The following is a 14,417-nucleotide window of genomic DNA, read 5'->3' as shown; positions in this document are numbered from 1 at the left end:
ATGCAGATGAAGACAACCAGTTTAGCAGCAGCCTCTGCAGCAATAGGCCTCAACATACACAAGGCAAAAAGCAACATCCTCAAATACATCACACAGGACACCAACACAATCTCACTTGATGGAGGAGCTCTGGAAGAGGTGGAAATTATCACGTATCTGGGTAGCACCATCGATGAACAAGGAGGATTCAATGCAGGTGTGCAGGTGAGGATTGGCAAAGCAACAGCCGCACTCCTACAGTTGAAGGACATATGGAACTCAAAACCACTGTCAACCAATATCAAAGTGAGAATCTTCAATACGAACGTAAAGACAGTTCTACCGTACGGAGCTGAAACTTCGGGAACTACCACAACCGTCATTAAGAAGGTACAGGTATTTATAAAGCATTGTCTTCGTAAGATACCGAATGTCTGTTGGTCGGATACCATCAGCAACGAACTACTGTGGTAGAGAACAAAGCAACTTCCAACTGAAGAGGGAATTAGGAAAAGACACTGGAGGTGGACAGGACATACATTGAGGAAATCATCCAGTTGAATCACGAGGGAAGCCCTGACTTAGAGTCATGAAGGTAAACGGAAAGGAGGAAGGTTGACGAACAGATTGCGTCGAGAATTCGAAGCAGACATGAAAAGAATGAATAGGATCTGGAAGAACTGGAAAGGATTGTCCAGGACGGAGTTGGATGACGACTACTGGTTGATGGCCTTGGTTCTTCTATGAGGTGTAACAGGCGTAAGTACCTAAGTAATGAACATGCGTTTTTATGTAGATGTAAAACACATACTGAACGGTTTAAGACTCGTTTTTATATTCTAGCCAACAATACCCTACATCATATCCAGACGCCTATATGCATATCTGTGTTTTGGCTCCTGAGGAAGGCAGAACATTTGTTCTCACTGCTTATTTTTATTTCTGAATTTCTAGCGGTCGTTTCCCGATTTTCCTAATGTTAAGAAAAAAGTATTCCTATAATTTTGGGATTGTAGAAACTATTTTATTCTTTACAAGGCATTACAAATCGATTAAGAAATATGAATACTTTTGGCTGCGATGTCTGTGTTAATAGGCTTTGATTTACATCCTTTACCTGATACGTCAAATCGATTAACCAGCAATTTGAATCATAAGTACCTCTGGGTGTGGAAAGTCAAAACCAGCCGCTTTTCAGATATTTCAACAAATTTACAAGTTTATTACTGAATAGTTCACTAATAAGCTAGTGTTAATAAATAATATAGTTAATAAAATTATTAGTAAATAATGGAAGCTTCGTAACGGAATTGTTCTTATGATCTGATTATATTACATAAGTTATAGCATGATATACCTGGTAGATAAAACTCCTGGTTTTAAGACCAAAGCCAAAAATAAGTGCTTGCGACGAATCCAAGAAAAGTATTAAATACTTGAACAGCAGTTCAATAAAGGTGTGTTAATTTAAGTGATATTTTTAAACTTATAATCAATGTGAAATGCATTGTTCTCAGCGTCACTTAATGATACATTTTGAAATAAAATCTGTTTCATTTTGGTCTGATGTTTCACTTCCCAATATGCAACTTTACTAGATCGAAATCCGGTGGCATAACGATTTATTAATTATCTGTTCGATAATGATATAGTTGAATAAATCTAATATTCACTTAGATAATGTACGTAATGAATTACATGTCGACCTTTATCATAAGTGCCATTATGACTTTTTCTGTTCTTCACTCTTCAACATTAGTTATTGAAATGCTTACGTTTATTCTTTACATTCCATATCGATTGAGTTGTATATGGTAAAACAGAAAGCTAATTTATCTAGTAAGACTACTACATATAAAGAAATTCAACAGACTCATAATCGATCTATTACAGTCCAGTCATTTATAAATTTAATTGATTAACCGTATTAAAATGTTTTTAAGTGAGAAATAGTTGCCTGTTATATGAAATACGACTACACCCTATAGAATGAATTTGACCTCAAGTAATTATATAATATTTTAATTACATGCTAAGGATACTTTAGTAACGTTCTTTTATGCTTTGTTGAATCACAATGTCTGATAAAAGATGTATTTCAAGTTAGTAAATTGAACTGCAAATACAAACAGCAATTATAACTCAAGCGATACGTATTATTCGTTTAAGATAATCAATTACAGACCTAACAGTGCCCAAGATTTTACAGCAAAGTGTGTTTAGAAATGCATATGGTTTACTAATTTGAGAAGAGATTTATTTCCATTCTCTCCATTTTTGTTATTTAAACATATTCTTTAAGCAAATCTTTTATAAAACTCATCCAGTGACTTCTTAAGTTTTTTCTTGGTGATTTCAAGAATGCAGCATTGTAAATAATCACTGACATTTTTGCTCCTAGAAGATAAGAATTTCAGTATAGAAACAAGCATTGTGTTCTGAATAATAAGTAAATCTCTTCCTGAATGTTTAGGTGTAATAATTTTTAAGCAATTAAAAAATATAAGTAACATCTAAATTTACGCAGATAACAACATTAAGAAATTCTTCAGTAAAGTGTTAATGACTGAGATTTTGGAGAAACGTGTTATGTGATTAGATTCAAACCACAAGGCTCCAGGATAATCACTAAATTCATTGACTGTAATGCTATATCTTGACATCTTAGCTAGTCAAATATTTCTAACCTTGACTATCTTCGGTAGCCCGGTCGCCAATACAAATCATTTAGTCACTTATTGATTTAAATATTATATGTAAATAACAAATCTTTATTATTAATGTAGTACATGGTAAATTGTTTTTGCACCTGACACCGCGAATAAGCTTTCATGCTGCAAGTGCTCATTTGATTAACTTAACTTCGTTTCAGCCTTCTAATTCTTTTTTTTCTCTCCTATTAAATTAACTCTAGTTGACACTTCTTTGTAATCAACTACTGCTACATCGCTGATTCTTACTGTCCTACTGACATTATTCTCCCTACTGTTCTCTTCGTAATTATAATAAATTTAACGATTATCAATTATTTTTACAAAAAACTGTTAAAAGGCTGAGTATTTTGTTGCATTTTGAAATAATCAAGTATATTACTATTAAAGACGGATCATAAAGTGCGTCATTAAATAATTGGTCAAAATACATGCAATCAATCAAATTCTATAGAAATTAATATCTGATCACTGTCAGAAACTCTTGAATTCTTCATTACAACAGATTTATTTTGATTGTTTTTATAAGCATCCTACTATGAGCAATTGGTTTGTACTTCATAATTCTATTACGAAAGACATGCTCACGTAGTTAGCAATGTTGATTCTAGTCATATGACTTGTAATTGAATGAATGTAGGTGATAAAAGATTGGTTTTTATATACATCTCATTTCTAGTTGCCTTTTGTTTAAGCGCGATATGTTGAAAACAAGAATGTTACTAAGCATTAGTAAAGTTGTTAACGCTTAGTAATAAACTGTAAAAACTAAACGTTTTACGCATGGTCCATCACTAATGTTTATGCATCCTAACTTCTTAATAAGGACAGATATCTATTCCTTACCATCAAGTTTAGTTTACGAAATCTCAACACCAATTGTTATAACCTGTCGATATTATAATTACGAGTTTTTTGTCAGTCCACATTCCAGTTAAAGTTTAAAAAGGTCAAGAACCGTAAATGTCATTTTTATTATTTATCACTAATTTATGCTTTAGGTAGAAATATCGAACAATATTACAAGTCAGTAAGATGGGATGTGGCGTGACTAAAATTAAGTGACTAAGCAATCAGATTTAAGACAGAGAGTCATGTGTTGTGTCATGAAATCCCTGTATCCATATGGTGAAATATCATTTCACTGTTATAGTTGATGTCACTTCGTGAGGAAAACCCTGATTCTAATGGAGTTTTGTTCTCTGAGCTGTATGGTTTGGTCGTAGAGCTTCCATAGTTATTCTGAACGACATCATCAGCCCAAACTTTAGGCAGAAGTGAAGTGTTCGAATTTCTCCATATATATCTCACAGCTTGTCTTGCAGACCTCGATGTTGATCGGTTATCAGAATCATCCATCTGAGCTACAAATCTTCTCCACCATCTCAAAACCCTGATTCTAATTTCCAACTTCCGATTTCTCACACTAATTGGTAGTCCCCTTTAGACCCTAGTATTTAGGTGAATTTTCTCATTGTCACTTTGGCGTTGCTCAAAGGTTGCCAATAAATTATAGTCTCAACTGGAGTGTTTGTATTAAATTTTAATGAATTATGAATTGACTGTTGTTATTTATCATCGATAGGCTGAAAAAAACATTTAATAGGTGGTGTTCTATGCACGTTTTTATAGTTATGGTGAAAATACCAAAATTATCATTATCTATAAATTTTAAATACAACTAGTGCAAGCTGCTTTCATAAAACAACATTAAAATGTTTTTCTCATTAACAAGAGAATACTTTTACGGTTCCATATATCCTTAAAACAAATGTAGGGATATCAAAAATAATCATCAGACTCTCTTAACATTTTAATAATTTACCTTTAAGAATATTTGCTGATGTCTTTATTGTGAGTAAAGCCGAGTGTTTATTTTTTAATTTAAACACACATCATACTGAAATGTTAAATTGTAATAATCCTTCAAAATAATAAAGCAGAACTTTAAAAATGTTTACTTCGAAAGTTTACTGGTGAAATTACTGTGAAACGATATTGCTTACTAGACATCAAAAATCTAAAGGACATAAGTCCTAAAATACAACTCGGGGAAAACTGAAAACTGATCTTTCAAACATCATATAATTTTTATTACTGGCTTAAATCTTTCATTTGAATTATTTGAATGCATGTGCAAATAAAATTATGTTTAGCAAGAATATCTAAAATGTTTCGATTGAGTTTGATGTGTTATTCAATTTTGAAATAAGTAAAAAATTTAATATACTATATAGTACTTTGTATTTTTTAGTAACGCAATGTTTCTAGCAATCAGCTTAAACAGACAATTTAGTAATCTTAAAGATTGAATTCATGAGCCAATTTAAACCAGACCATCATAGAAAACGTGGAAACACTGAATGGCCGTTTCGTCCTGCAATATGAGACTCTTCAGATGTGCTGACCCAAGATACCTCACGCTGTACTCAAACCCAGTACCTAGGGTCTCGCAAGAGAACACTTAGCCCACAGCGATTGAAGTTAGAAATTAACACCCTTCAATTCCGGCTCAGTGCTCTAGAGGTTAAGCGCCTGCGAGTTAGACCTTAGGTTCTGGGTTCGAGTCCCTTATGACGGATGGTGTGAGCGCGCTTTTGGAGAGTCCCATACAAAGTGGAAACAGCCACACTGCAGTTCAAGTTTTAACATGGTGACCTAGCTCAAATCGGCTCATGAACTAAATTCATAAAAGTACTACAATCACCACAAACCTCCATTCTGATGATATCATTTATTTAACAACGTTACGGTTATTCAATTTAAGTAACCTATTTATTTAGGTAGCAAGCGAGTTCATTACGCCAGTTACACCTCATAGAAGAACCAAGGCCATCAACCAGTAGTCGTCATCCAACTCCGTCCTGGACAATCCTTTCCAGTTCTTCCAGATCCTATTCATTCTTTTCATGTCTGCTTCGAATTCTCGACGCAATCTGTTCGTCAACCTTCCTCCTTTCCGTTTACCTTCATGACTCTAAGTCAGGGCTTCCCTCGTGATTCAACTGGATGATTTCCTCAATGTATGTCCTGTCCACCTCCAGTGTCTTTTCCTAATTCCCTCTTCAGTTGGAAGTTGCTTTGTTCTCTACCACAGTAGTTCGTTGCTGATGGTATCCGACCAACAGACATTCGGTATCTTACGAAGACAATGCTTTATAAATACCTGTACCTTCTTAATGACGGTTGTGGTAGTTCCCGAAGTTTCAGCTCCGTACGGTAGAACTGTCTTTACGTTCGTATTGAAGATTCTCACTTTGATATTGGTTGACAGTGGTTTTGAGTTCCATATGTCCTTCAACTGTAGGAGTGCGGCTGTTGCTTTGCCAATCCTCACCTGCACACCTGCATTGAATCCTCCTTGTTCATCGATGGTGCTACCCAGATACGTGATAATTTCCACCTCTTCCAGAGCTCCTCCATCAAGTGAGATTGTGTTGGTGTCCTGTGTGATGTATTTGAGGATGTTGCTTTTTGCCTTGTGTATGTTGAGGCCTATTGCTGCAGAGGCTGCTGCTAAACTGGTTGTCTTCATCTGCATTTGTTCGTGTGTATGGAATAGAAGAGCTAGGACATCTGCAAAGTCCGAATCGTCTAGTTGCATCCAGGTTGTCCATTGTATTCTGCGCTTCCCTTGGATGTGGAGGTCTTCATAATCCAGTTTGCAAAAAGATTTTCTAAGTTGGTATGCAAGGTCATATGTTAAGGATGTATAATGATTGTTTGTCAAAACGTACATACAGTAGTACACTTTCAAGGGATTTTGGCGAAACTGTCAGGAAATGTTTGAAATATAGACGGATGTTTAGATACAAATCATTTAGGGAAACACCATTCAACTGAAAACTATGAAGACTGTGATTATGATCCACTAACAGAATGATCATTTATGGACGTAAGTAGTTACTTGAGGTTTCTAATCGTCGTTTTACTGACCTAATAACTGATTCTGAAATAAATTTGAGAAAATTATTCAAGGACACAATTATAAGATAAAATTTGGAGTTGAGGAAACTATTTGACGGCAAGACAGATGAACAGGATGACTTTTAATGACTTTCAGGAATATTTTGAACAACAGAAGGGAGAATGACACAAATCTATACAATTAACAAGTGGTATTTAAAAGGGTATAGTGTTAATTTATAACACTTTTATGGCCCCATTTTGAGTATTTATCGGACAAACCATGTATAACGAGGATTAACACAAAAGTAAGTCTAAAAAGAAGTATAAGCTACCATAGCACGGCGTGGTACAAATACTTTATTGAATATAGATCTGAACATACACAGGCAAAGTTCCCAATGTTGTCAGTCTCTAGTGTTTGATAATACAACGTGATGCGTTTTTCATTATTCGATAAATTTTGGTTGATCTGTAAACCTATAATTACTTTCAATACCTAAAAGTTTGTTTATTCTTTATCAAATTCCATCAAATTTAAATTATACTACTGCCTTATAAGTTACTCCTTTGTTTGCTGAGCTTTTTGTCCAGATTGAAAGAATACCACAAATCTGGGAAACAGTAACCACTAGAAACTATAGTATATTTTTAATCATTGAAAGTATATTATAAGCAAATTGTAGGAAAATTTGTCAGAAGATAAACTAGTACCTCCGTTTAATCGGCACTAAAGACTTCAAAAAGTGATGCTGTTTACTATATGATTAACTACTGATTCTGATTCATTACTGGCCCAATTTCTTATCCTTCATTCACACCAATCTGTGGTGTCTCTGAGCATGGGAGTAAGGAAGACTGCATGAATTATCTAATTCATTTATGTTAAGAATGTAAAATGTATTATGAATATTAATGCATTGTTGTAGGCTCAATTTTGTTAATTCTTAAAATGTGTAATGTAGACCACTAAATTTCAACAACGTGAACTAAATTTAACACGCCTTCTGTAAAACCTAAATCTCCCAGATTCGATCCGTGGTCAAACTAATTAGAGCTGCCATAATAATACAAAACTCCTGTTGAGTCTTACGTATTTTTAATCGGTCTTTGACTTATATCAAGATCTGATAAATGAAAAACATCTGAAAATATCTTTATTGCTGCTCTGCAGATTATATGACGGTCTTAAATACGAATGGTATTCAATTTCTGATTTTCTAGTGTATCATGAGTACGGTAATATATTTACTCTAACTCCTTTTCCAGTCATTTAATAGAAATGAATATACGATCACTGTAGTTCTGTGTTTAAAACACTCTGTATGTTAACCACCAAATTAAATGAGAAACGTACTTGCGTATCACAACATTTGTTGTAGCTTCGTCTTCATAAGATGGATTATCGTAAACTAAATGCGTATCGTTATCATAGTTTCCCCATTCTGACTCACAGTAAGCAGGACTCATTTGAGCATTCAAAACTCTTAAACTTTCTTTTTTATCCAATGCCATTTGATACATAATAGAAAGCATTGCATCTCCTGCACGTTGAATCTATTTGAGGAACAATGGAACAAAGGAAATATATTAGATTCTGTTCTGTATGTTCCGAATAAATAAGTGAGTAAATTCACTAGAGCATATATTAAAACCATGAAATGAAATTTTCAATTATATTGTGAAAACTATTGAGATAAATGTCTAGAACTATAAATTAATAAAATCAATTATTTTTAACAATCAACAATTCAGATATTATGTTTTACTGTAACTTTTAAAAAGTAAAGAATAAACTCAATATTATTGCTTAAAACTGAAATTTTCGTTTACAGAACTGATTACATTTGTCTACCAAAATATTTCTACACAATAAATGTATTAATATGTGCATTATTTTTTTAATTAGTAAGATTTCAATGCTATAAATCTAACTTTAATAAAACAGAACTTTTATTCTAGCTACGTAAGTTAAAAATTAATCATTATTTCTACACAAACATATTTGGCTGAGTCGTTACAAAGTAAATATAGATGGATCATTATTATAAATTAATCGATATCTAACAAATAATTCTCATTGAAATTTATTTAAATAGCTGAAGAGATGCTGATGAAAATTTTTTAGATATTTTCAAACAAGATTTAAAGGTGCCTATAAAATATGAAAAAAAATCTATGTAATGTAGTTAGTTGACTGATAACCAAGATATAGTTGTACAATGATAATAACGTTCAATTATCGTGACAGTTGATTGTATAATATTTTATTATTTTTATTAAGAATGTTACCAATAATATTTAAAAGTCTATTTAATAAAATCTCTATGCAAAGTATAGATTTTTTATGAAAATTATAATTGTATGGAATTCAGAAATGATGTAGAAGGTAACATCAGTTACTTTCTGAAGACTGAGTTTAATATTCGATAGATTTTGTGGACTCTTGACTTTTGGTACTATTGAGATTTAATACCTAGTGACTTCAGAAGAATTCGACTTTTTCTGAGATACAAGAAAGGATTTATTGTTTCTAAACATAATATTTACTTACTATTCATGATTCATATCTCAGTTCGATTCATACGATTAAAATAGATTTCATTGTTCTTAAATACAACGAAATTGTAAAGTATAGTATTATTTCAATATGAGATGTACATGACGTCACGGAAGCTTCCGACTGATGAATCAAGTTGTACATTCTTATCAGTTAACTGGATTGATAATTATTCATTAAAGGGAAAAAAGTCAATGATCAATCACGACTACACAATAATACATCATTTATAATTCAGCAGAAGGTAAATGATGTCATGGTACTTCAAATAGTCCATAAAAAACTATTTGATAAAACTACAGATTCAACACGTTTTGTTTACCAATGAATTCAGCAAACGTCTCTAGTAACTCACGTTGATTTTAAATCATCTTCAATGAAATTAGTTTGCAGATTTAAGTAACATCATTGTGTTGACGGTTAATATATTTCTGACAGTAGTTTGGTAATTGTATTGAATTTCATTATTAAACGTCAAACGAATAATAAGGGAACAAGAAATTTATTTGTCGACGGTTTTTGTTATAACTGATCTTAATATGACACAGCTACTCCTGCTGCTTTTTATTCTTGGACACCAGTTCACTCGAAAAGTCCCCAAATAAGAACACGGTTGAACAAGAACGAAATTATATTCCAAATAACAAGGGTAGATGGAAGTAGGAATTACAATAAGAAAAACGTTGTTATATCTCTAGTTTTTGCACAAGAAGTAATCACTAGCACTAATTGGATAAGAAATAACCAATCAGCGTTCACAAACACAGTCCTGCACGAAACGTGCTTTAATCCAATCTATATTCCCTTAACAGTTCTACATCGACTGATATACAATTTAAACACTACTTCCCCTTATATTTTTCGTTGAGGATTATAAATTTGAGTTTGATAATAGCTACTGCTTTCAATAGCTTTAAAGAAGTGCTAGGTGATATATTTATTCTACAGAAATAAATTTTACATTTGTATTTGTGATTTTTGGTAGCACTATCGAACAAGAAGCAATATGACGATCTCTAATTTAATCTTTAATTAGTATTTTGGATGAGAGGGATGAAAAAAGTTCACAAAAAGTTAACCGAAATGAATGATATCTGCTTATCACTAACATGATTTTGTAAGAAACATAACAAGAGTAACTAATTACTAATGAAATCCCCAAATACTTACCGCATTAGTCAGTCTACGATGACGTGGCTTGGGCGTTTGATCACAACTTGAGTTTGTCAGATCACTTTCTGAGCCAACTGTTTGCATTTCCAAGTTAACAAAATCAGAACTTTGTTTGCCTTGAGGGTGTAAAGTTCCCCTTGATCGTTTACGTAGACTTTTTATTCTCTATAAAAAGTAAACATTGTCTGAAATAGCACGATAGCTTATTTATTCGTTGAAACACAATCATGAATAAAACCTGGGTCTTCATACAGTTTTACACTTTGAACGAAATGTTTCCAAATAAACCTAATTTAATAGCGACCCACCCTCTTTGTTTATTACAATTTATTGATTTTTCAAGTGAAAAATACTGATAATTTATGCATAAATTAAAATGTATGTGTACATTTAAGCGAAAAATAGGGTTTTAGATGGCATTGTAAAGACTGCGTGAAATTCTTCTACAGAAGAAAATGACAGATTTCTTTCGATGAAATGACTGCTACCATAAAACTCTAAATTTCATCTATAAGATATTTAAATCTTTTAAAATTTATCTAGTTGACATTTCCTCATTAGTTACGTATCTGGATTTACCTAGCGGCTATAAGAATTCTGAACCCTACTCGACTGATTTACTTAAATTAACTTGATTAAGAACAGACCAGAATAAGACTAAAGATCAGTTCAATAAAATAAGAATCCACTTTGATAATTTACTGCATTTCGATAAATTCAGCTATCAATTATTTTAGTATTGTATTTTGTTGTATTCAGATAACCACTTCACTCAGTTATGACATGTATTTAGTATAAAATTCGTTTCAAGTTATAATACCCTAAATATAGTTTCTGATTATTCAGAAGAAAATCTGTAAATAGTACTTGTTGTTTTCCATAAAATATAGGTTTCGTCAATCACGATTCGAATTCTTAATAGTTCATGGCTAGGTTGAGAATATTGAGGGCATAATGTCTATAGTTTTCAGCTGAGCAGCAAAGAGCAGGTTGTGACAGTTGCAGAGAATTACCTTCAGGACCAAGATATAACGTAAATAATACTATGTAACAACCTTTAGTCTAGTTACCCAATTACCAATTTATTAAATGTAAGTTCCTCCAAAACCGTAAATGAATTTGAGAATCCAGTTTATACATAAATTTCTAAATCGATTTTTGATAAAGAGATTTCTAAAAGATACCCAAAGGTTTTGTACTGAGAAAAAGGAGTCTAGAACAGATAATTGACTCTGATCTTCATTACAGGACGTTGATTCCACATCATCAATATATATGATTAATGTGTCAAAATGATTGGAAGGTGTTGTGTAACAAATTGAAAATTACGTGGTATTTTTATCATATCATATGAATAAGTCGGTAGAGAGAAAGTCATACTCCCGAACTAAGATGCTTTTTTTAAAGCCTACTATAATAACAAATGCATGTCATGTAATGAAGAATTGGTTTTAAAACAAATAATTTTACGTCAGGGTCATGTGAATGACATTTGGTATAGAATTTTATTGTACGATAATATGCAGGTGCGTTAGAATGATTCACTTAACGTGATATAATTTTGTTTAACATGTGTAGACCTAATTGTGTATTTAAAATTACAACCATAAATACGATGTCATTCCTAGTATCGAAAATCTGATCATGACTGCTAAGTACGCCGACCACACCATCGTAGACAGAATCCAATCACCAATAAGAACTAGTTAAGTGTGGCATTGATATCTGTGCAATGAATAATTAATGATATTAGTTTTTGATATAGTACTGACATTTTGCGTTTATGTTTTCATCAGTTATTTATTTTGCAGCTTCTAAAATTCAGGTATTCTTTGTGAAATTAATACTAATTCTTGTTTTGGAATTAAATTTGAAATCATTTGTTCATAATGCAAGACAACCGCGAAATACCTATATTTGGCGATGGAACCACGAAATAAAAAAATAGTACGTTAGAAGAATCGCTTGAATAAGAGGAAACTAAAAATAATCGACTCTAAAATAAATATACATTTCAAGGCAATTGAAACACATGCACATAAACACAGTCATGTTAAGAAGCACTTTGAAGGCAAGAAAGATTTTAATTTTTGGCTTTCCTGAAGGTAAATTCTTCAACTTACTCTTAATTCTGCATTGACCTCCTGAACTTTAGCGATTTTGTGAACATCCTGTAACCTAGACAAAAGATTACAATAACCGTGGAGGTGCAACATATTTAAACGCGTAATTATATTCAAGAAAGTTAAACTTTCATTTATACTTAGTAGTACATCATGGTTTATCTGATAAATGTACAATAAACATTGAATACACATCATGGAGACACATAGCATGTTTTTGATTTTGAAGAGAAATTTCAACTAATAATTCAAGTGGACGTACGATTGATGGTTTATGATCATTTTTAGTAAACCATTAGTAAAATCTAGGAATTTGTCACATCATAGCTTACTACTGTTACTTTTTTTCAGCATTTGATATCGAGAGTTTTTTATCGCATTGTGTATATTATGGTGGAACGGCCTTATTATTTTGGTATAGTATTAGGATAAAGCAAACTTGGCACATTTACTAAGTTCACTATGTGTCTTTGAGATAACTGGTTTATGAACTTTCGGTGACTGAAATAAGTCCCTTTAGTTCCTTTATAAGTTGACCTGCTACTAGTCAAACTATATTACTATTGACTATTATAAACACCAACCATTTTGTTAGACAAAATTTAATAAATTAAATAATTTGACTTAGTTGCCATACATACCAATGAAAAATGTTTTAGATACTAATGAATGGTCTAAAAGAATTAAATCACTGCTGTTAGCAAACTGTATTTAGTGGGTATATCCCATGTCCCTTGAAATAAAAGTCGGCTTTCCTCACTTAGACGTCAGACATCAATATCATCCACCCTTACCTAACAATTTCAGTTAATAAATAACGCTATAGTTTGTTACTTGGACAAATAAAAACAGGCCATGTTGATAGTTAATAATAAGATGGTAATTCTTGCTTTGGAAAATATACAATTCACTTTTCTTATCCAATTTTTACAAGTCTTACAAACAAAGATTTTAGCAAAAATGGTTTCATATACCACTGAAATATGAAGGAGCTTGATGAATTCTGATTCATAACGGAATTCATCCCGACTGCCCAAGAAAAGTTACGATATTTGTGTCTTAAACAGTGCCTATCATAATTTAAATGAAGCAATATGTTTAACATTATGCTATAGGACAGAATTTTATTCGAATAATTTTCCATGTAGGCTTGATAAACGCCAAAATAAATTCTACTGTAGGTGTCTTTTATTTCATGCGCCAAGCAGACTAGTTATGAATACAGAATGTAAAACTTTTTTTCAGCCACCAGAGTGGGAGTAATCCCATAAACCCTAAAATATATTATGATCTAGATCGCTTACATATCAACACTGAAGCGGGAGTCCGTGTCACAATAAATTAGTGATCATAGCCAATATCTCGAGTTTGTATCTATGCGGCTAATAAAACAACACACATATAGAATCGCATACATTTGAATTATTTTAGTTTGAGAACGCATAAGCATACAGAGTTGTATATTTAGCCTGTAAATATCTATCACAAAATCGATACATTACTGAAACAATAACCTCTTCTAATTGGTATGAAATCAACTTGGTTTATCAAGAATAAGTAAGCCAAATAAATAAGTTAAATCTACAAACTAACATTACATATAAAAATCATACAAAAAGACAAAAAATAAATTGATAATTTTTATAAAATTTGAAATAAATATATAATTTTATCTTTAAAACGAAATAATTTGGCATATAGATAAATATCTTCAAGATACATCTTTTGTAGCAAATATGTACAAATTACCAACACAAAACTAACTGCTTTCTTGTTACTTGAATTAAAAAAGAATGATATATTTTTCATTACAACTGGTGCACTTGTTTTGCACGGCCGCATATACTAGCTATCTATACAACTAAACCATATCTTGACTTTACCGTGTTGTAATAATTACCCGAAAATTCAACTCTATTACATCTCTTAGTCACACATGTTGTTTTGGGCCTTACACTGAAAATA

At 32.1% G+C, this 14,417-nt stretch overlaps 1 protein-coding gene across 6 annotated transcripts in view; it reads right to left on the bottom strand.

Annotated features, from left to right (window-relative positions):
• The window catches only part of PLD2_1 (Phospholipase), a gene marked incomplete at its 5' end in the record, with an annotated part of 48,073 nt that overhangs the window by 15,626 nt on the left and 18,030 nt on the right, over positions 1 to 14,417 (bottom strand). For 5 of the 6 annotated variants that reach the window (XM_051209336.1, XM_051209337.1, XM_051209334.1 and 2 more), the window contains 3 exons: positions 7,954 to 8,153; positions 10,327 to 10,494; positions 12,453 to 12,507. In XM_051209336.1, coding sequence (XP_051074785.1) covers positions 7,954 to 8,153; positions 10,327 to 10,494; positions 12,453 to 12,507 — 423 coding nt within the window. Of the gene's footprint in view, positions 1 to 7,953; positions 8,154 to 10,326; positions 10,495 to 11,513; positions 13,998 to 14,417 lie in introns of those variants that run through there. The other variant, XM_051209335.1, reaches the window with a different exon arrangement.

The sequence above is a fragment of the Schistosoma haematobium genome, chromosome 1, assembly GCF_000699445.3.
Source record: "Schistosoma haematobium chromosome 1, whole genome shotgun sequence".
NCBI lineage: Eukaryota > Metazoa > Platyhelminthes > Trematoda > Strigeidida > Schistosomatidae > Schistosoma > Schistosoma haematobium.
This window is presented reverse-complemented; position numbering and strand designations above follow the sequence as displayed.